We start from the raw sequence: 24,779 nt of genomic DNA on the forward strand, positions 1-24,779 counted from the left end.
AAACATCTACCAGTCACACAGTTAGGGTTTTAGTGCCAGATTTATGTTTGCAAAGTCAGTAAATTCAATTCAGCAAATATTTATCAAGCACCTATTATGGGCAAGGCACTGTGCTAGAGAAAATAATTTCTGTGCTATTACAGAACAAATTTCTAGTTATTTCCATACACTAACTGAAAGCTTAAACCTTTAAGACAAACCTGAACCATGTAAGCTTGAGGTCTTTCCATAAGTTAATGCAAATAACCTATCGCTGAGCTTTTTATAAGATTCTCCACAGTTACTTTTCTACTCATTTCTTTTATAATTCATGCTTATACATACAGTCTTGTTTCATTCCAAATGCAATGCATCTCTGTAACCTGCAGTATTGACAACGGTTTCGGTGATGCTTGTTGATAATACAGTCCTTTGATCCTCGACACGAATACACTAAATTTTTTCGGATACTTCGTTTAAAAAATCCCTTGCATCCTTCACAGGTTACTGCTCCATAATGACGACCTAGACACAAAAGCATATACGATTCCCTTAAAATCACTCTTAGGTTTAAAAAGGGTATTTGACAACTGAAATACTGATGATAAAATGTTTAAAATACTGGGTTTAGTATACAAAATTTCATTATATGTAGAATATTGACACTTATGTAAAAAGCACATAAACAACATGATCGATCAAATGAAATCAATCGATAGCTAAATACTAATAATTCTTAGACACTACTGGTTTAGTTATATATTGTTAAGTAATGGCTACTGGGTCATAAACTTGAATAAAAAAATACCAACTGGTACTTCAAATTAAAAAAAATTAGCATATGGTTTCAAAATAGCTGATTAAGTTCTATGCATATTAACATCATGAGTCATCATCACAACTGTACCATTTTAGGACATTAATATACATTCCCCAGTCCATTTGAATAATTTATAATACAGCTAAGGAAATAATGAGAACAAAAAATAACATTTCAAAACTTCAGTGGGCCCAAGACCTCATCGTTTGGTGCATCCTCTCTACTGATACTGATTGTGATCCATCCTTGCTCTGTGGTCATGTTTGATTCTTATCCTTGACTCTTCCCAAGTCTTCCGGAGTATCTATTCAACATGCTACAGGCATTTCTCTGGTTCTCCTAACATTTTGTGGGTACCAATACAACAGATAATTCTGTTAATTATAATTCAATAATTCAACTGCTAATAATACCATTCTGTCTCTATGAGTGTCACATACTCTCTTCTAACCAGACATGTCGGTCACGATGTCTTTTATCCACAAGTTATCCTTGGTAAAATGCCAATTTTGTCTATTGGCACCCTTCCATGTCTCTTCCCATTGCCTTTTAGGCCATCTGCAATTGTGATTCCTCTGTGACCATGGTATTCCCTAATTCACAACCATATAGCCTCCTCATCTCGTTTTTAAAAGACAGTTATTGAGTGGCAGGAAATACTCAAATTTCATCAAAAACGCTGCCCAGTTTCCCTAATGAAATTTGGCCTAATCTTTTTCCTACTCAATACTTGGCCCAGCTCACTATCCATCTTTCTAACATACTGTATGATAGACTAACTTTATAGGATGGCCCACCCAAGTGATGGACATCATCTACTAGACACTATGCATTTTTCGTTCATTCCTTTTTTCTATTGTAGAGAGACAGCAGTCTCTTAAGAACATAAGGGGTTCCTTCATAGTGACTATGACTCTTATGAAGTAGATCCTGTGGTTTGGGGGAATCAGTATGCAGAGGACATCTTGCACGGCACTGCTGATGGGTCTCCCACTTTAGTTCTTGCTTGGTACAGATATCCAAGGAGAATAAAGCCTACTCATCAGCATGACTGCTTCATGTCAGCCAAACTATGCTAAGAAACGATCACAAAGTAAGTCTTTACTATTATTCATTTTCATTTTCCAGAATCCATGGCATTGGTTAGGGTGCTTTTGACACACAAAACATCTTCAACTCTCTTCCTGAAGAAAGGATTCACGATGGTGGAAGACTTCTATGAACTGATGAAGAGTGAAATAAGTAGAACCAATGTAAATTAACAATGTAAATGAAAAGATAATTCAAAACAAGTTGAACCCTAAGTAACTGAAAAACTCATGCAAGTCCTGGAAAATTGATATATACATTTTTAATATCTCATGACAGAGATGCAGTGGACAATCAGGGCAGAATACTGTATACACCGTGGGGGGCAGTGACTCTACTGGATATTTTTCCTCACTTATTTTTCTTTGAAATTAAGGAGTGTTCAATATGTGGGGGGAGGGGGAGGGGAGGAAAGGAGGCCAGTGTAGCGTGGTGGATTTAAGATGACAGTGATGTAAATTAATCAATGAACAAGCATTTATTAAGGGCTATGGACCAGGAACTATACTAAATACTGAGGATACAGAGACAAAAAATAAAGCAGTCCCTGCTCTCAAGGAGCTCACACTCAATTCAATCTAACATACACGTTAAATATCCACTGCAATAGGCCACTCATTATCCTAAGCACTAGATATACAAAGACAAAAATAAAAATGTCCTTTCCCTCTAAGAAACTTAGATTCTAACCTGTAATGGAGGGAACAAATACATAAATAGGTATATACAGAATAAATGATAGAATAAGAATAAAATAAGACAAAATAGGTATGTAGGAAGGGCATCAGCTTCTGAATCTAGAACCTTCCTGCAGGAGATAGCACTTGAGCTATGTCATTAAGAGGGAACCTCTGAGTCAGAGGTAAGAAAGGAGAGTATTTCAGGCATGGTAGACACACAGTACAAAGGTACAGAAGATGGAGAGCCATGTGGAAGGATGCTCTATTTGGTCTCATGGCTCAGGTTAGACCAAAGATCCAGATTCAAGAATTTACAGAAAGCTACTACAAGCATGAATTTTATTAATGTGGTGTAGGAAGTAGACAGACAGAAAGATACACACACACACACACACACACACACACACATGCGCGCATGATGGCAACCAAGACAGCAACCGAGACAGAGATTCAGTCACACAAGGCCAGGGTCACTTGGGGAGGGAGATGTGTAGAGTGGCAAAAACTTTAAAAATAGGTTTGGCTGAGAAAAGGTAAACGATACCAGAAATTGGAGAGAGCATTCCTAATCAGACAGTCACTTATCAATACTGGACTTGGGTGGGGAAGTTTCCTAACTGTAATCAGAAATGAGGGTCCAAATCTATAACTGGGGATCCTATAACTGGAGAAGATGATATTGGCATGCAGCCACTGGAGTAGTCCAGGAGCCTCATCCAGTCAGAAGCCATATAAAGAATCATATGGCTGACATGGTGAGAAAAGGGTCAGAATAAGTCAGGACAGTGGAAAAGTACATGTTGGTTGTCATTGCTTCTATGTTTATGGTCTTAGGACCACTCAGCCTAAGGGACTCCACAGAGCAGTCCTAGCAATTATAATACAACACCAAACAATATATTTTAATAATCACAGAGGTTCAAAAGAAGACCTATTTGTCCAGAATACAGAGTATAGGAGAAGGTATACTATAAAATGAGGCTGAGAAGGAAGTAGGTCATCAAAGGTTAAACAGAAGAGTTTATATTTGATCTTGGAGGCAAGAAAAAGCCATTGGAGTTTACTAAGGGAGTAACATGGTCACCTCGGGGGCCATGTGGAGTACAGACTGGAGTAGGGAGAAACTGGAAGCAGGAAGACCAATTAGAAATCTGTTACAATAATTAGGCAAGAGGTAACGAGGAACAGAAATAAAGTGGTGGCAGTATGAGCAGACAGTAACAGAGGCAAAAGATGTAGTTGAGGTAGAAGTGGTAAGATCGCACATGTGACTGGACATGGGTGGGGGAGCGAGAGTGAGGAGAAGAGAGAAATGACCCCATTATAAACCTTAGCAATCAGAAGAATGAGGATGCCTTCAACAGAAATATGAAAGTTGGGAAGAGAAGTGGGGTTGAGGGAAAAGTTAATGACTTCTCTTTAGGGAACATTTTGTTTGAGAAGAATCTGGGATATCCAGTTTGAAATATCCAGTAAGTAGCTGGACAGGTGAGACTGAAGCCCAAGAGAGAAGCTGAAGCTGCACATATGGCTCTGTGAATCATTTGCAGAGAGGTGATAGCTAAACCCGTGGGAGCTGCTTGATGTCACCCAAAAAACAGTCTCCAGAGAGAGAAGAAGGACTAGAACCAAGCCTCAGGAATCCTCTACAGTTTAGGAAGAGTGACATGGATGATCATGAGCTGGTCATGAAGACTGAGAAAGAGAACAATGTCACAAAACACTAGGTGGTCAAGAAGGAGGAGGACTGAGAAGAGACCATCAGATTTAACAATGAAAAGATCACTGGTAACTCTGGAAAGAGCTGTTTCACTTGACTGACACAGCCAGAAGCCAGAGTGCAAAAAGGGTTGAGGGGAGGAAATAGAAGCAGCAAATAGAGACAATTTTTTCTAGAAGTTTGACTGAGAAAGAGCAGAGATCTGAGAGTGACAGCTTGAAGGGATGGTAATGACGGGGATCAGGAAGTTTTGAAGGCTGTAGGGAAGGAACCAACAGATGGGGAAAGACTGGGAATTAGAATGAGGGGTGAATGAAAAAAAGTCATCAATAAAATGTTTGTAATCATGATATACAGGGTTAGGGATTTTCAAGCTTTTGTTCTCATTTACTGATTGCAAACCATCCTTTCCAACATACTGTTTGTCATCCTTCCTTATGGCCATTTGATTACTGACATCACTGAGTATCAAGGTCGATACTGATTTGGTCTGGAGGATCCTGTCGAGTTCTTCATAGAATTTCATTACTTCTCTTCCCTCAAAAATAGATGCTGGCACAAAAGCTACAGCATGTGTGTGTTTATGATAAGCAAAGCAAGACAAGATGAGGACTTTGGTGTTCCATGAAACCAACTCCTCTCTCCAAGGCAAATTTGAGAGCACTCCTTGAAATTCATTGCAACATCTTTATGTCTTCTGGCCTTCATTTACAGCAAACAGACCAGCACTCACCAAAAACACATCAAACTCATTGGTTATTGCGCAAAGATCATGCACAACTTCAAACAGGTAGTAAACTGATGTTTGCAGACAGGTAAAGAGCTATGTGATTCTTACATGTTCTGCCCTGGTCACTGCAGAAGAGGAGGTACGGGGGCACATGGAGCATCACTTTCTGTTTTTGTCAAGAACCAAGGTCACCAATGCACCACAATGATGATGTTCATTCATTTATCAACAGCTGCCTCTTACTGGGAAGCTCAAGACCAAGAGGCTAGGACGAGTCTGTCAAGTTTTATTTTTGTGCTTTTATTATTTGTTTTAACCAAGGGGGAAATAAATCAAATTCTTTCACACAATGAAATTAAATATCAATGTAATATAAAAAATAAAATCTCTAATTCTTATCTCTGCCCCAGACAACTGAAATATTTTCTAATAAAATCAGGCATGAAATGCTACTACTTCCTTACAAATGGGAAAACAAATGATGCCATTTTTATCTATGATGGTTAGATGGTCATGCCTGATTGTAGGTTGATATAATCACTTTTTAATTTCATAATGGGGAAAACAAAACTAATAACACTAAATAAACTAAAAGCATTCACCATAATATGTAAAAGAGTCAGGGTAATCTATATAAGGTATTTCTGAGGTTCCTTCCTACTCTAAAATTCTATTATTTTAATAATATAATAATTTAATAAGACAGAATTTAGCAGAATCTTGACTTCCTGCAGCGCCAACTCACAATCCACCATCTGAATGAAGAAAGATTAAGCTGGTTCTTCGTTTTTATGTAACAAATATGAAAGGAACTACATGAGTTCTGGGTGGAGGAATCAATATTAATATCATCCACAAAGAGATTTTTAGTTCCTATTCTCTATATCTATATAGAATGAATATCAATAAGATGCTTCCTTTCCAATCATTTGTCATTTGTTCCTATTAAAATTTGCTGAAATGACTCTGTCTAGATTATCTGGCTTGTCTTTTTACCATGACAACTCAAACACTAAATGATAATTTATTCTGCTGTATCTGGCAACAAATTACGGCAGAACATTCAATTTAATTGAACAAACCCATATCAAATGCCCACTTGAGTAATTAAGCACCAGGAACACCAATTACCACAGAATTAGAATTATATTAGTAGTAGCTAGAAATGGAAATAGATGAAAAATTTAAAGTACCTGCATCTACTAAAGACTATGTTACTAGCACAAATAAGAAATTTTAAAAATATATTATCTAATAAAACCAACAGCCAAAGTACAGAGCAATACCCAAGGAGAGCTGTTTAAAATTTTACATAGCATTTTTGTGGAGATTAAGTAAGCAGCTAAATAACTTTTGTGGCTTTTTTTAAAAGGAGGATGGAATTTAGAAGATGAGTGCAGGGTGGAGGGACTCCGACTCATCAGAAAACATCAATAAGATTCTTTTTCAACTCCTGATCTCTTTATCAAAAATCACATCAAGGTTAAGTGACTTGCCCCAGGTCACACGGCTAATAAGTGTCTGAGGCCAGATTTGAACTCAGGTCCTTCTAACTCCACGGTCAGTGCTACAAATGAACTTTTAATGCATCCTTAGAAGACATAGTCTAAGAATGTTCACCTTCTTGGGTACACAGACAACCAGAGGAACTACCATGTTGAACTTGAAATGACTCCCAAAATGCTATAGGTGGTAAACAGTCATAGCCTATATGCACTCCTATTTTCCTCTTCTACTTCGTAAAGAGAAATGTTTGTTTTTTATGTTTGTCAACTTCAAAATTTTTTTTAAATAAAAGGGTACACATTTTTAAAGTAACAACTTCTATAACTTTTCCTCCTCTTCCCTTTAAAAAAGTTTAAATAATTTTTCATATTCTTTTGATTAATGAATTTTTGTGTACCTACTTAACTATAAATCACATTGGATGCAAGAAGAACTATAATGAGAAAATATTTTTAAAGTGCAACCTTTAGAAAAATCCAATCAACTTTCTTAGATTACTTTTAAAACAGATGACCATGAAATGATAGAATCCTATTTTTAGCTATAACGAAAAAATGCCATCTAAGCAAGTAAATGAAAAGATGCTATGGACGCTATATAAAGATTACTTTAATAAGAAGCACAGCCCAAGGTCAAGTTTTATAGATTGTTTAATAAAAATTTACCTGATGCTTTATCTCCACACACTACACATAGATCGAAAACTTTATTTGGTGTCTGGTCTGAGGAAGAATGATCTGTTAAAATCTAAGGAAAAAACAACATTGTTGTTATTTAGCAATTTTCTCTCTATATTAAAAAAAAATCCTCCCCTCCCCTAGCTATTGTCCTTGAAATCTAATATCCACTCTGAAGATGGTTTTTAAAAAAAATTATTTTTCAACAGCCTTTAATTGTTTCTGTTAAGATGAAGAATACAAAAGTTATCATGTGATCTTGGACAGCTTTGAGTAAAATCTTTAAAACCATCTTTACTCATCATGAAAATTAAAGATTTCTGCCTAACAATAATAAATTTAGTTGATTTTAAGTAGAATGCTCTTACACACTCAACAGTTAAGCCTCAACTAACAACATCCATGCACCAAGGACACAAACTTATCACAAAACAAGAGCAATAAATTATTTTTGGTATCCATCCCTGAAGAACTCAAAATAATGATACCTTGGTGGGGAGGAAGGAGGGAGAGTCCATGTTGCACAATTACATAACATAAACCTTCTATCACTCTAAAGAAAGAGGAGTGTGAATCTAAGCTCATTCCTCCTTCCTTCAGGGAGAGCCTCCTAGGGCTCTGAAAAGCCAAAGCTGCCCAGTCCTGTTCTCTAACATCTCATTCTCCCTTGTCCTTCAGGGGAAAATGTATGGCCATGAATTACTGAAATATTAGAAGAAACTGCTTATTCACATGAATTTAAGATTTTAAATTTAAAATTGCTCAGGACTAACATCATTCTTCCTTTGCATAAATACAGCATAGAAAGTATTTTACTTTCTTCAAAGAATTTTCAAGCAAGGTTATCCCATCAAATCCACAGAATGACCCCATGAAGTGGATGTTAACAGATTTTATTATTCATGTTTTACAAATGGGGAAACTGAAAAAAAAAACAACACAGAAAAACTACTCATAGTCTCACAGATTCTTCAAAGTGCCATCAGGACTAGAATCCAGGTCCCCTGACACTTAGAGCCTATATTCTTTCTACTAAATTTTCAGTAAAGTTGGTGAGACACAAATATCATCTCCATTTTATAGCCAGGGAAACTAAAGCATGAACCAGATGTTTAACAAGTGACTTTCTGATGATAATGCAAATCTTTTCTGGGCCACTAGTACAGAAAATATTATAAAACATGTCAATATTTAAGGTTAAAAGAAAAGAAATACATTTAGGGAAAATGTCAAAACATATCAGAAAAATGACTTAAAAACCCTTAGTATCTATAAAGTATACTATGAAGTAGTATATAACAAGACAAAAGCCTTTTTCTTAATAGACCAGTGGTCAAAGGACATGACAGATCACTTTCTTTCTTTCTTTTTTTTTTTTTAGGCAATTGTGGTTAAGTGACTTGCCCAGGGTCACACAGCTAGTAAGTGTCAAGTAGGCATATCACTTCCTAAGGAGAAAATGTAAATTGTTTAAAATTTGTTAAATGAAAATTGTTTTAAAGGAAAATATGAAGAGTTTCCCCAAAATTAGAGAAATGAACTTCAGAATAATTTCAAGAAGGCACAGCTGGTCCTCTGAAGAAGCAAAAACAAGAAAAAAAGATGAGATACAATGGCTCAGCTACAGGGAAAGGGGCACTTGGTTATACTTCAGTACTATACTGTTGATGGTGTGCATCTTTGCAAATATTTTAGCAAGCTTACACTATTGGCACATAGCAAAAACAGCCAAAATAAGTATACCTTACCAAAACTTGATTCTAAAATACCACACATAGTGGTTCTCTAGGTTTGTAATCACAAAAACAAAAAGCAACAATCTCCTTCTACATACCTTACTATGGCCTGGGCACCCAAGGTGACCCTGGGTTCCTCCAGAATGCCCTGATGGAGAACAAGGTAGGTTGTACCACCCTGGAAACATGGACCTTGGCAATAGCCCAGCCTAGTCAAATACAAGGTGACTCATGCCCTCTCTCAACTGGCCTCTTAGAGACACACTCCCTGACTGTGACAACACAAGAAACAAAGCTATACTATATCTCTCTTCCTTATCCATTCTCTTTCCATCTCTGAAAGTGAATAAAAAGTGGAGTTGACAGTACTAAGAAACAGGTCATTTTTAAACCATCTGTCAACATTTACCGCTGGCGAGAGGCTAAATGTGTAGCTAAGGGGTGCCACAGTACACAAAACATCAGGCCTGGAGTCAGGAAGATCTGAGTGCAAATCTGACCTTAGACCCATGACTAGCTGTGGGACCCTGGGCAAAGCTTCACCTCTCAACCTCAATTTCCTCATCCGTAAAATGAGGACAATCCTAGCACCTGCTACCCAAAGTTGTGGTAAGGATTAAATGAGAAGATATCTGTAAAGTGCTTAGCATAGTACCTGGCACATATTGGATAATAATCCAGTGACCAACAAGATGACCTCCTAGAGAAGTAAATTGACTTCATCCTGACATTTGTGTTACAAACAAAACCAGAAAACAAAAGGAAGTTGCGATAAATGGAAGGATGATGAGAGGCAAACACAAAAGTTGCCAGTATCATTCTATCACATGTCCAAAGGCAAGCATCATTTCATGGGCCTTTGGACCATCTTGTATGGCAGAGCATGTCCACCATGAAAATAACTGCAGGGGAGCCCACTATCGCATGCAGAGCAGTAGAAAAAACTCTCCAAACAATTTGATGACACCCTACAAGTTAAACCAGCCTCCACTTTGATCCTCCGTGACTTTAATGCAAAAAGGAGTCTGGACAAGGATAGAAAATACAGTACAGGAGAGTAAGGAATGAGAGAGGTTTAAGGCTTGTAGATGGCAGAGGCCTCCAGTCTAAATATGAATATCTTCTCTGAGAAAATAACTAGGAAATGCCAATAACTTCACAAAATAATGGAATTAATAGGAAAGGACTCATTAGTAATGTGGAAGTCATTCTTGAATCACCTGTCTGTGTACAGTCAGACAGATCTAACGCAAAGATCACAATTAACACAAAACTAGAAGACTAGAAAAATGATAAGGAAGCATCACGCAATCAAAACAACTGCAAACAGATGCACTGAAATAAGTGAAGAATGATAAAAAATGGGGAAAAGATCAAGGAAAAGATACCAACACTAACAGTGACAATTTTATTCATAAGTCTGACTCATGAGAATCAACTGCCATTGCAAGAAAACCAAAAAGCCTAAACTATCTCAGCCAGGGAATACTTTGTCTCTTTGCAAAAGATGGAGATTTGGCTACTGTAAGAAAAAAAAACCTGCCTAAAACATAAACCCATGTGTAAACCTAACAGATGAAGTCAAGAAAGACACCCAAGCAGCAGGACTCCATGGAACAGCTAAGATGCATCAAACGAAAAGCAAGTTTGGTGAGAAATCCAACTAATTCAAGGGCATTTTAGGATCAAACAGGGACAACAACAGACAAAAAGACAGAAAAAAGCTGCGATACAATGTTAACTTTTTCCCACACAAGGGGAAAGGGGTCCCAGTATACTTGACCTCTACCCAGACCATCCTTGATGTGCTTCCTGAAGAAAAGAAAATGGCACTACAGCAAACAAACAAACATGGACATAACAGCTGGGTTGGACAAATTATGTACTTCTGACATGCCCAGGAGGGAGCCAACTTGCTGGAGGACAGCCTTGAAGCCAGTATTTTTCCCTCTACCAAGTCACTTTTTTTTTAATCATCAAAGACCAGAAAGAGCAGTAGGAGCTTACAGTCACTAAACAGACTACATATAAAGCTGCGATCAGCCCTAGAATATCAGCTGGTGAAAACCTGTCTGTTCCTTTCCAAAGCCCTCTGAAGGTTGACCTTAATACATGTGAAGATCATTCTCACAAAAATTTTGAATAGATGGAAAAACAGTGATACGCAGGTGACAATGACCTACACACATCAAAAATATCTAAGATTCTTCAAAAGATATTAAATAAACCTTTCTTGCTGATTCTGATTATCAATATCAAGCGAGACATTAGTCAGGAAGATGTGCTCAGCAATGGTGTCCATTTCTGTTGTAGAGAAACCCTCACAGAAAGAATCAAGTCAAAGAAAAAAATCATCCATTAGCTTCTTTTTTTTTTTTGAGGCAACTGGGGTTAAGTGACTTGCCAGGGTCATACAGCTAGTGAGTGTTATGTGTCTGAGGCCAGATCTGAACTCAGGTCTTCCGGACTCCAGGGTTGGTGCTCTACCCACTGCACCACCTAGCTGCTCCCATTAACTTCTTTTTAAAAATATTCCAATAGCTATATTTCTAAGGAGGCTGAGAAGAATCAGTAAGCCAGTTAGGAGGAAAACTAAAAGAGATTAATTAATTAGCAGGATAAAAAACCATAGAGAAGAGAATATCTAAGAGCAGAGAACGGTCAGTAGTAAATGCTCCAAAGAGATCCAGCAGAATGAGGATCAACAAAAGACCATCAGATTGGGCTAGTAAGAGCTCAATGCTAACCTATGGTGAAGGAAGAGCCAGCTGAGTGATGACTTCAGCAGGCTCAACGCAAAGGGTGAGAGGGAGAGGAAAAGAAGTGGAGACAAGGAGAAAAGAAAGGGAATCAGGAAAGGCTTTACACAGGAGGAGACAGGAAAAGCACAGTCCAGGACTGAGTGAATACCCAAGAAAATGCTGGGGTGAGAAAAGGCAAGACAATGTCGAATTAGGACAGAGGGGAGGAGAGTTAAGTAAGGCTGGAATGGGAACCATAACGGACCTTTAATACCACAGTAATTAATGCGAATTTTATCCAGTAGGAAATAGATAGTGATGTGATGACGCCTTTAAAATTTAGAAAGTAACAATGACAACTGTGTGAAGGACAAATTAGAGATGTGAGAAACCAGTTGGGAAGTTATTAAAAATAGTCTAAATGAAAAATAACAAAGCCCTGGAACTAAGGTGGTGGCAGTGGACATGGACACATGGGGACAGAGAGAAAAAATATTTCACAGGTAGAATCAAAAAGACTTGGCAACTGATCAGAGAAGAATGGCAATGATGACCAACATTTTGAGACCGAGGGACTGAAAAGTTCCACAAAACAAGGTCCCACAAACTGATCTGCCCATCTGAAAAACTGCATGTCATTAGCAAGATTTAAAAGAGTCATGCAAATTAAATGTTACGCTGAAGGCAGAATTAAAATGTGTACCATCTGAGAGTCTCTGTGGATACCAGCTTATTTTACACAATGTATTCAATGAGTTCAACAAATGGCTTAGTACCTTGCAGGTGGTAATTGTTTATTCACCTCTGACATTAAAGGAATGAGGAGAAGATTATATCGTTTTATTGCTGACAAACTATCAGCAGAAAAGGTTAAATAACCTAAGAGTTGTAAAAATACCTATGTTATCCTCATTCAGAAAACATATACAATTCACAATTTCAAGCAGAATTCTCTTTCTGCTGTTTTGTTTTGTTGTATATATGGAAATACTTTTTTGGTGTTTAAGTTTAGAATTTAAAAGTAAAATCAGAAACAAAAGAATATTTATGATCAATTTTTAATTATCTGGACCAATTAAGAAAAACAGAGGTTTGAATAACACAGAAGAGTTAGCTCCAAAGTCACTTGGCTTTAAAGTCAGTGGAAGGTGCCCTGCCAACTTAAAGAACTCCCATACTCGCTTTCTCTCGTCTAGCCTTGACCCACTCTTGACCTAGACCTAGTGCTGCAAGTCCAGGAAAGAACTGCAATGAGCCCATCACCACAACAAATACACAAAGCAGACAATCCGCTCACAGATCAAAATTCCACTCCCTGGCAATGTTTAAACTACTGAAGAACAACGGTGTTTTGCATTCCTACAGTAAAAACTTCATCAGGTCTTTTTTTGTGTATGAGATGAAAAAAAGGTTTTTGGGAATCCACATTGCTTTACCTGGATGTGCTGTGCAGACAGATCAGGAGTTGCAAAGAACAGCTGGTTGACACCTGCAGCATCTGGAGTTGTGAGGAACACTTTGCCTGCAGTGGAATCTTGCCTGGTGAGAATTACTTTGCTTGGGGTGGCGCCATCATGATTGGTTAGGATGAACTGCTTGCCTGGCGTGCTCTGACCCAGGGCTGTCACAATCTGAATTTTCTGGCCAGTCTGCTGGTCTGTAACAATCTAATACATTCATTTTTGGTTTGTTATTCTATATTACTCTTTCATTCTAATCCCCCAACACCCCAGGGAAATTAATAAAAATCTTTTAATGGCTGGCATACAAACTAGAACCTGTTCAGCATGACATACGAAATACACGCGAGCAAGCCTATAAACCTTTATACCCAGTCACTGACAGAGGTCAGTGACCTATTATCTGGAGATAATTCTTGCTTGTTTTGTCACTGCAAATGGCCCAGAACCGTCCTATTCATCTGTGGACTCTGGCTGGGCTATGCTACATCTTTGTGTGCCCACTCCACTTCTAGATCTGAAGAGGAATCTAGGATAAGGCCAAACTCCACTTTTGTTTACTGGCATCAGTATGTATTATCGCACAGCGTGGTAAAAGGAGCACTGGATATGGAGTCAGGAGACATGGGTTCAAATTTGGGTTCTGCCACTAGGTATCGATGAGACCCTGAGCGCGTTGCTCAGCCTCACAAGGCCTCAGTTTCTTCATTTGTAAAATAAGAGGGTTGGACTATATGATATCTGAGGTCCCACAAACACTAAGTGATGACTTTATCTTTTCTCTTAGGACACTAATATTAGATCAAATTATAAAAAGACATATTGTTTTGCCAAAATTCAACTTAAGAAAACTGTAATAAAAATAAAGAATTAAAAAAAAATCTAGACCTAGGATTTCATTGGTGTAAGGAGCTTCTCCACCAACGCAGAGTATTGCTTTGGGCACCAAGAGGGAAGTGACACATCCAGAGTAACAAAGCCAATACGTGTCAAAGGCAAGAACTGAACCCAGCTCTAAGCATCACCCTATGCTGCCTACGGATAAAGTACACTCTCAAACCCTCAATCTCACCTCTTAACACAAAGATCCAAAAATGTAATAAGTTATATGTACAAGGTTAACTCTTGATTTTCTGTAGCTATGGAACAGTATAACCCAAACTTCACAGAACAAATTCCCTTAATAAAACGATTTGATCTGTCAAGTTTGGGCTCAGTCAAAGGGCCCTAGAGGGTCACGTGTGGCCTTGAGGCCACAGGCTGCCCTTCCCTGGTAATCCAAAATGAAGGTAACAATAAAATATTTATATTTATATTTCAATACGCTTTTGTAAACAATACAGCCAATGCTTAGGAAATTCACATCAAATAAATTCACACCAAATTAAATGAAGCTGATCAATGATAGTTTGAAAAAATGTCCAACCCCATTAATAACTAACGTGATATAAACTGAAACAAGTCTGAGGTATGCCCTCATGTCCGTTAAATTTGGGAAAAAGAGTTGAGAATGGAGACTCAATGTTGGCAAGTTGTGGCTAAATATGTGCCCTTACTGGGCTGGCATAGTGGAATCTTTTCTGGATACCACACAAGAACGTTAGAACTGGAAAAGTCTTTAGGGATCATCTAGTTGGTCCAAAGCTTTTATTTTACAGAAGAAACTTAACACTGATGACATCAAAGAGCTGACGGTAAAACCAGCCTCCCACCTTTTACGCAGAGAGGTGGAGGACCAGATGTGGAACGGGGCATGTGTTGTCAGCCATGGTCAGTGCATCAGGTTGTTTTGCTGAACTGTATTTCTTTGTTACAAGAGACAATTCTGCTGGGGAAGGAGGGTTCAACTGTGAAATGACAGCATACTCAAAAAAAAATCAAACAAAGAAGCTGAATGTCAATGGTCATAAAACAACAACAAAATGATAGAGAGAACCAAAGCAGGTGCCTTTCACAGCAGCCTACGACTAGGGGAAGAATTCAGGGATCACAAAAGACATAAAAAAGAATCTGAATTACATTAAATTGAAAAACTTTTGCACAAAGGAATTAAATGTACCTAAGACTAAAAAGGGAAGCAGCTGACCAGGAAAAAAACATCTTAGTATCAAATATCTCTGATGAGGATCTGACCAATAAATAAATCTTTCTTTAAAAAGCCTGCTACATGTCAGGTACATTGCTGGGAATACAAAGACAAAAAAAGAAACACGTTTACATCCTATTGTGGGAAATGACCTACATGTACAAGTATAAATGGAATGAATATATACATATGTATAAAATAAATACAAGGTCGTTAGAGAAAGATCATATTAATAGGAGATATCAGGCAGGAAATGCTTGATGTAGAAGGTACTGCATTGCAAATGAAGAGAGGGACTCTGTGCAGTGGAAATGGATGACTGGCTGAATGAAGGAAGGAAGGAAGGATCTATTAAGCACTTACTACGTGTGAAGCAATGGGGATACAAACTGAAAAGACAATCCCTACATTCAGATCAGGAAGACAACTCAGATGGAAAGTTTCAGCTGCAAGTCAGAGGGAAAGATGCTGCGGTTCTTAGGAGATGAGGAGGAAATGCACTCCAGACACGGGAGATGACCAACACAAAGGCACTGAGAGGAGAGATGGAATATGTGGGAGAACAGAAAGAAGGCCAGTATAGTAGCACCATCAATTGCTGAGTGGGGAATAACGCCGTTCAATCAATAAACGTTTGCTAAAATGCCTACGATGTGCCAGACACTGAGGCAAATGGCAGTCCCCGCCCTTAAGGACCTCACAATGTAAAGGGGGAGACAATATGTATAAAGCAAACTATACACAGGATAAATGGGAAACAATTCACAGAGGGAAGGCACCAGCATTAAGTGGGATTGTCTTCCTGTAGAAGATGTGGTTTCCGCCAGAACTTAAAGGAAGCCAAGGGAGGTCAGTAGTTGAAGCAGAGGAGGGAGAGTGTGCTAGACATGAGGGACAGCCAGACAAAATGCCCAGAGGTGAGAGATGGGAATGTCTTGCTTGTGAACAGCCAGGAGACTAGGGTCACTGGATTGAAGAGTACATGAAGGGAAATAAGGTGAAAGAAGTCTGGAGAGGTAGAAGGGAACCAAGTTGTGAAGGGCTTTGAAGGTCAAACAGAGGATTCTGTGTTTCCTCCTGAAGGCAATAGAAGCCACATGAGTTTGTCTTCTTGGGAGTATGGAGGTGAGCAGAACATAATCTGATCTGCCCTTTAAGGTGACTGAATTGAGGATGGACTGGAGAGGTGAGAGCCACAAGGCAGGCACACCCACCTCCAGGCTACTGCAGTGGTCTAGGTGTGAGGTGACCAGAGCCCGCACCAGAGTGGGAGCAGCATCAGAGAGAAGGGAGTGTATTCAAGAGATGTTGCTGAGGGGATGTCGACATTCCTCGGCAACACCTTGGATGTGGGGGGTGAGACATAGGGAGGAGTCCAAGACGACTCCTAGGTTGTGAGCCTGAAGGACGAGGAGGATGGTGTTGTCCTCCATAATAATGCTAGGGAAGATAGGAGGGGGAGAGAATTTAGGGGGGAAAATAATGAGTTCAGGTTTGGACATATTGAGTTTAAAACATTTATTGGACATCCAGTTCAAGATATCTGAAAGGCATGTTGGTAATGTATAATGAGACTGGAAGCTGAACATCCAAAGAGTAAGATCTTGGCAACTGGGCCCATCACTTCCTAGCAAACAAAGGGAGAAGAAATAGAAGCAGTGTCAGATTTTATATTCCTGGGCTTAAAGATCACTGCAATGACCACAGCCATGAAATTTAAAGACACTTGCTCCTTGGAAGGAAAGCGCAGACTAAAAAAGCAAAGACACCTTGCCAACAAAGGTCTGTATAGTCAAAACTATGGCTTTTCCAATAGCAATGTATGGCAGTGAGAGCTGACTATACGGAAAACTGAGTGCCACAGGATTGAAGGTTTCAAAGTGTGGTAGAGCAGAAGACTTTTGAGAGTCCCTTGGACAGCAAGGAGATCAAATAAGTCAATACTTAAAGAAATTAATTCAGGCTCTTCACTGGAAGGTCACATACTGAAGCTGAAACTTAAATACTTTGGCTACATAATGAGAAGACAGGGCTCACTGGAAAAGATCCTGATGTTGGGAAAGATTGAAGGCATAAAGAGAAGTAAATGACAGAGGATGAGATGGATAAATAGTGGCATGGAAACAACAAAAATGAAGTTGGACAGACTCCAAGAGATACTGGAGGACAGAAGGGCCTAGAATGCTATGGTTCATGCGGTCACAAAGAGTTGGACACTACTGAACAAATGAACAATAATAACATTAGAAATATAGTTTATGGGCAAGTTGTGCATGGTTTTAAATGACAAAGAGATGAATTTATATTTGATTTTAACAGAAAAAGGAGTCCACGAAGAATACTGACATGGTCAGAGCAATGCTTCAGAAAAATCACTTTGGTAGCAATGTGAAGGATGGATTAAAGTGGGAAGAAACTTGAGGCAAGGAGGCCTCTGCAATAGTGGGTGAAAGGTGATGAGGGTTTAAATAATGTGGTAGTAGTGTGGGTAAAGAGGTAGACAGTGGTAAAGAGGGAGTCAGGTGTGAGAACTATTGTGGAGATGGTATTAGATGGTATAGTGATTACAACTGGACTTGGTATCAGATTCCCAAGATTCTGCCTCAATAGAGAAGACTTTTGAGAGTCCCTTGGACAGCAAGGAGATTAAATAAGTCAATACTTAAAGAAATTAATTTAGGCTCTTCACTGGAAGGTCAAATATTGAAGCTGAAGCTTAAATACTTTGGGTACACAATGAGAAGACAGGACTCACTGGAAAAGACCCTGATGTTGGGAAAGACTGGGCAAATGACTTAACCTCTCTTAATGGCCTCTCAGGTCCTTTCTGCTCTGAATCTGATCCTATGATTCCTGATATTTAGAAACTGACTGGATACGTGGGGTGAGGGAAAATGAAAATGAAGCATAATGCTATAACGAGACTGAAAGATGTACAAGATATACAGGGATACAAATATATTAAAACAAAAAGCCATTCCTGATGGATAAGTGCTCAAAGGACTTGAACGAATATTTCTCAGAATAATAATTGCAAACTATTAACAATCATATGAAAGAATGCTTCAAATCACTAATAATAAGAAATACAAATCAAAATAACTCCACTTACTAGCTGTGTGACCCTGGTCAAGTCACTTAACCCCAATTCCCTAAAAATTAAAAAAAGAAAACAAAAGATTTAAAGCTCTCTGGACCTAGTTCCAAATTGTTTTGCAGAATAGGCTAGTTCACAACTCTACCAACAGGTCATTAGTGTACCTATTTTTCCCTCATCCCCTCAAGAATTTGTCATTTCTGATAGGTGTGAGGTGGTACCTCAGAGTTTTTTTCATTGGCATTTCCATAATTAATAGTGATTTAGAGCATTTCTTCACATGACCATAGATAGCTTTGATTTCTTCTGAAAACTGCCTATTCATATCCTTTGACTATTTATCAACTGGGGAATGGCTCTTATTTTTTGTAAGTTCTATACTCAGTATATATTTTAGAAATGAGGTCTTCATCAGAAAAACTTACTATAAATTTTTTAAAAATTACTTCACTGTCTATAGTACCTTTCAGCAAAATGTAGTTTCCCTGATTATCTTTCAATTAAGTCTACTTTTACTTTTGCTTTGTTTGAGATCATGATTGCTACCCCTACCTTTTTCCCTTCAGCTGGAGCATATCAGACACTGCTATAGACCTTTATTTTAACTCTGTGTGTGCCTTTCAGTTTCAAGAGTGTCTCTTGTAAACAACATAATAGTTGGATTCTGGTTTCTAATCCATTCTGTTATCAGTTTCCATTTTATGGGTAAGCTCATCCCATTTACATTCACAGTTAGGATTACAGTGTATTTCCCTCCATCCAATTATCTTATCTCCTCCCCTTTATCATCCCACCCTCTTTCTCTTATTCCCTTCCCCTCCCATTTTCCTACTGGGTAAGTTATATTTCTATACACAACTGAGTGTGTGTATATATATATTCTTCTTTGAACCAATTCTCATGAGTGAGGTTCAAACATTGCCTGCCACCTTCAGGCCCCATTTTTCTCCCCATTGTAAAAACTCTTCCTTGTGTACCTCTATTATGGGAGAAAGTTTTCTCCATTCACCCAGTGTATCCCTTTTTCTCCCCCTTTCATTTTTTTTTGAGATTATTCCCTTATAATCAACTCATACCCATGCCCTCTATGTAAACTCCTTTTAACTGCCCTAATAATGATAAAGTTCGTAAGAGTTACATGTATCATCTTCCCATATTGGAATATAAACACTTTAACTTTATTGAGTCCCTCATGATTATTCTTTCATGTTTACCTTCTTACTTGAGACTTCTTTCTGGATGTCAAATTTTCTATTCTGCTTTGGTCTTTTCACCAGGAAGGCTTGAAAGTTCTCTATTTCATTTATGCTCCTTTTTTTTCACCCGAAGGATTACACTCAGTTTTGCTGGGTAGGTGATTCTTGGTTGTTATACTAGCACTTCTGTCTTTGGGAATATCATATTCCAAGTCCTTTGCTCCTTTAACATGGAAGCCACTAAATCTTCTGTGATCCTAACTGTGGCTCAATGATATTTGAATTATTTCTTTCTGACTACTTGAAGTATTTTCTATTTTACCTGGGAGCTCTGGAGTTTGGCTATAATATTCCTAGGAGTTTTCATTTGGGGATCTCTTTCAAGGGGTGATTGGCAACTTCTTTTAATTTCTATTTTACCCTCTAGAGCTAAGAATTGGGGCGGTTTTCTATTATAATTTCTTGAAATACGATGTCTTAGGCTCTTTTTTAAAAATCTTGGCTTTCAGGTAGTTCAATAATTCTTAAATTATCTCTCCTCAATCTATTTTCCAGGTCAGTTGTTTTTCTGAAGAGGTATTTCATATTTTCTTCTATTTTTTCATTCTTTTGACTCTGTGTTTTTTCTTGATGTCCCATAGAGTCATTTGCTTCCCCTGTCCAATTTCTAATTTTTAAGAAATTATTTTCTTCAGTGAGCTTTTGTACCTGTTTTCCATCTGGCCAATTCTGCTTTTTAAGGACTTCTTTTCTTCAATGAATTTTTGCAGTTCCTTTTCTGTTTTTGCTTTTAGGCAATTGGGGTTAAGTGACTTGCCCAGGGTCACACAGCTAGTAAATGTCAAGTATTTGGTCTGAGGCTGGATTTGAACTCAGGTCCTCCTGACTTCAGGGCTGGTGCTCTATCCACTGTGCCACCTAGCTGCCCCTGTAGTTCCTTTTCCATTTGGCCATTCTGCTTTTTCTTTTCTTCAGTAAATTTTTGTGCCTCTTTTACCATTAGGCCAATTCTGTTTTTTAAGATGTTATTTTCTTCAGTAATTTTTTTGTGCCTTTTTTTACCAAGCTATTAATTCTCTTTTCATAATTTTCCTGCATTGCTCTCATTTTCTTTCCCCAATTTTCCCTTGACCATTCATTTCTTTCTTTATCTTTTCTAGGAATTCTTGTTGGGCTTGGATCCAATTAACACTTTTCTTTCAGGCTTTGTTTATAGCTGTTGCATATTGTTGCATTCTTCTACGTTTATATCTTGGTCTTCCCTGCCACTGTAGCAGGTTTTTATGGTCAAGTTCTTTTTTTGTTGTTTGTTCATTTTTCCAGCCTACTTCTTGACTTTGAACTTTATGTTAAAGTTAGGCTCTGCTCACCTAAGGGTGGGGAGGCACTGTCCCAATCTTCAGCCATTTTCATGCTGCTGTTTCCAGAACTAGTCTGGGGGATTGCAAGTTTTTGGTGCTTCCACGGTGGTGTGATCCTGGGAGAGGTGTGGTCACTGCTCTCCTTGTCTGTGCTCTGTTCTTTACCCAGAAAGGGCCCATTTCCCCTGCAGCTTTATGCACCAGGGCTCTTCTGTGCTCTAGTTATGTGACCAGTACCCCTGCTCCCCTGTAATCAATCACCAGTGCTGCTCTCCACCCTGGAAATGCAATCCAGAACTATGTATGAGCAACAGAGTTCAAAATCAGCACCAGTGTACCCAGCACCAGCAAAGGGACCCCTGTAATCTGTTTCTGAAAAGCTCTCTAATTCCCTCATAGTCTCTGAGCTGAGAGCTCCCACAGCTGCTGCCGTGGCTACTGCTGCTGATAGCATATGTGGGCTCCAAAGAGAGCTCCATCAGACCTCCACCCAGACATTACAGATTTCTCCTGCCTACCTCTTAAGTTTTCTTAAGGCAGAAAAATATCTTACCATAACTTTTTGTTAGCTCCAAAATTTGGTTTAAGGCATTATTTTAAAGTTATTTGGAGGGAAACATTGAGAGAGTTCAGCTGGGTGACTGCCCCTAATCTGCCATCATGGCTTTGCTCTCAAAACAACCAATATTTTAAAGAAGAAACTTTATTAAGGTGAAATTTCAGGGGCAGCTAGGTGGCACAGTGGGTAGAGCAATGGCCCTGGAGTCAGGAAGACCTGAGTTCAAATCTGGCCTCAGACATGTGACACTTACTAGCTCTCTGACACTGGGCAAGTTACTTAAGACTGATTGCCTTGCCAAAAAAAAGAAAAGAAAAGTAAGAGAAAATTTTCAAACTTATATGATTTTGATAAGTCCACAATATTGACAGATACTCAAAAATTAACAATAACTGATTGTGAGCTACCAGCTCCAACAACCACTTGTATGAGGAAATCTGTTGAGATTCTAAATACCTGTTGAGATGATCTTCCCATAGTGTAGTCTCCATCCCTCACCTTCTGCAAATCCCACAGCTCAAGTTGGAAGAGTTTTTTCACTGGCAGATAACTTCCTTAACAGCATGCACTACATTAATTCATTTTCAGAGCTAGTTCTGGGAGACTGCAAGTTTTTGGTGGTTCCAAGGTGGTACAAAATTCAGAAGATATGGGGAAAAAATTCTGAGCTATTCTCTGATAAATCCTCTAAAAGCTATGCATTTACTTGGGTAGGCTATTTTCTTGATTTTCAATAATAGCTACAAAGTTCTGTGGAGACCTTTTTTGAGCTAATTGCAGTCACACTGTCCAATTTCAACTCTGCTCTTGCTACTGATTGGCAATCATTTGATTATAGTCTTGAACCAATTCCCTAGGATACTCTCGTATATCCAATTCCATAAACTCTTTAACCCAATGCCTTAATCCCTAGGATATTCTAGCTTCCCACATTCTAATGAAATTCCTTGGGTAATCAATGACCTCACTCGAGTCCAACTCAGTCATTTCTTTGAGGTTCAGAGTACTTGGTTTTCTGTTACCTCTCTGGCATCTCAGGACAAGGCACTGGGACCCCAGAGCTCTGAGAATCCTGAGTTGTCCTGGTCTAAGTGCTGCTTTACCTTTTGGGGAGAAAGAAGGAAGGAGTTCCATTCTTATTATGTCTCTCCAAGCAAAACAGATTGTAGGCCATACAAATGAAGCTAGAAGGCTGCCTTCTTGTTGACCTGCTCTAGAGCAGGCCCTCTGACAGTTCTTTTTCCATTCATCTGTCATCTTCTGGAATGGCAGAAATAATTTACAGTAGTTTCTAACTGAATTTCTTGGTCAATATTTAGTCTGATGTGAAATTCAAGTTTTTTCTAAACTAGGTACATGGGAAATGGACATCCTGCCTCCATGCAGGCAGTTATGATGGCCAGAGGTGAAACTCAGCGGTGTCTCACCACTTATCTCCCTCACTCTTTGGGACATTAAACTACCTTATACTCCTGGATGTTCTCCTCTCTTTACCTTGCACAGGCATACTCAACCTTTCTTTTGTTTAACAGTTCACTATCTACTTCATCGGCTGCAACAAAACACGTAGAGTCAACCAAAACAAATTTCCACACTGGCCATGGCCAATATTTGTCTCATTCTTCATCCTGAGATCTTCACTTCTGTGTTAGGAAACGAGGAGCACCGTTTCATCAATATCCCTCTGAAACCATGGCTGGACACCACTTGATAAAGAGTGCAGCACAACAGTGTGTGTGTATGTGTATATATATATATGTATGTGTATATATATGCATAAATATATATATACACACACATATACATATACATATATACACACACATACCTATATATATATACACGCCATAACTTATTCATTCCTTCCCCAATTTATAAGCACCCCCATAAGTTCCCCATTCTTTGTCACCTCAAATGTACTATAAGTATTTCTGTACATTCTTCAAGTTTGTTTTGCTTAAGACTAATCCCTCCCTCTCTGATAAAGGCCTCATTTCTAAAATATACAGAGAACTAAGTCAAATTTATAAGAATACAAGTCATTCCCCAATTGATAAATGGTCAAATGATATGAACAGGCAGTTTTCAGATGAAGAAATTAAATCTATCTATAGTCATATGAAAAAATGCTCTAAATCACTACTGATTAGAGAAATGCAAATCAAAACAACCCTGAGGTACCACATCACACCTATCAGATTGGCCAACATGACAAAACAAGAAAATGATAAATGCTGGAGATGATGTGGGAAAATTGGAACACTAATGCATTGTTGGTGGAAGTGTGAAATGATCCAACCATTTGGGAGAGCAATTTGGAATTATGCCAAAGGGCTATAAAAATGTGCATTCCCTTTGACTCAGCAATAGCACTTCTAGGGCTATATCCCAAAGAGATGATACAAATGGGAAAGGGACCCACATGCACAAAAATATTTACAGCAGCTCTTTCTGTGCTGGCAAAGAATTGGAAATTGAGGGAATGCCCATCAACTGGGGAATGGCTGAACAAGTTGTGGTATATGAATGTAATAGAATACTACTGTGCTATAAGAAATGATGAGCAAGTAGACCTCAGCAAAACTTGGAAAGATTTGTATGGACTGATGCTGAATGAAATGAGCAGAACCAGGAGAACGTTGTACACAGTAACAGCCATGCTGCATGATGACTAATGTTGACAGACTTAGCTCTTCTCAGCAATGCAAGGATCTAAGACATCTCCAAAAGTCTCATGATAGAAAATGCTATCCACATCCAGAGAAAGAACTATGGAGTTTGAATGCAGATCAAAGTATACTATTTGTTTTTTTTTTCCCTTCTGTTTTGTTTTGTTTCTTCTTTCTTGTGGTTCCTCCTATTGGTTTTCATTCTGCTTACAACATGACTAACATGAAAATATGTTTAACAGGAATGTATATGTAGAGCCTATATCAGATTGTATGCCATCCTGGGGAGAGGAGGCAGGGAGGGAGGGGGGAGAAAATTTAAAACTCAAAAGCTTATGGAAATGATTGCTGAAAACTAAAAATAAATTAATAATAATAAAAAAAGACTAATCCCTCCCTTAATCTACCTTCCAATTCTCCTTTCCCTCTTATTTCCCTGTTGAGTGAAATGTGTTTTTCTACTCAACTGTGTGTGTATGTATTCTTCCTTTGACCAGTTCAGATGAGAGTGAGGTTCAAGTATCAAGTCACTTCCCCTTCAGTCTCTCTTCCTTGTTTGTACCACTTGTGCAATTAGATTTTGACAAATAATTTATCCTACACCCCTCCGCCCAATCGCCCAGGCCCCAAACAGTGCATTTCTCTTGTCCCTGAGTTCTATTCTTTCCCCTTC

The 24,779-nt window shown here is 38.5% G+C and overlaps 1 protein-coding gene across 3 annotated transcripts in view; it reads right to left on the minus strand.

The window, feature by feature from the left end:
• The window catches only part of NR2C1 (nuclear receptor subfamily 2 group C member 1), an 80,730-nt gene that overhangs the window by 38,225 nt on the left and 17,726 nt on the right, over positions 1-24,779 (minus strand). For all 3 annotated transcript variants that reach the window (XM_021006473.2, XM_078146626.1, XM_021006471.2), the window contains exons 3-5: positions 13,115-13,345; positions 7,190-7,271; positions 325-504 (exon numbers count right to left, since the gene is read on the minus strand). In XM_021006473.2, coding sequence (XP_020862132.1) covers positions 325-504; positions 7,190-7,271; positions 13,115-13,345 — 493 coding nt within the window. The remainder of the gene's footprint in view (positions 1-324; positions 505-7,189; positions 7,272-13,114; positions 13,346-24,779) is intronic.

The sequence above is a fragment of the Phascolarctos cinereus genome, unplaced genomic scaffold (genome assembly GCF_003287225.1).
Source record: "Phascolarctos cinereus isolate Bilbo 61053 unplaced genomic scaffold, phaCin_HiC Scaffold_1;HRSCAF=81, whole genome shotgun sequence".
Taxonomy (NCBI): Eukaryota; Metazoa; Chordata; class Mammalia; order Diprotodontia; family Phascolarctidae; genus Phascolarctos; species Phascolarctos cinereus.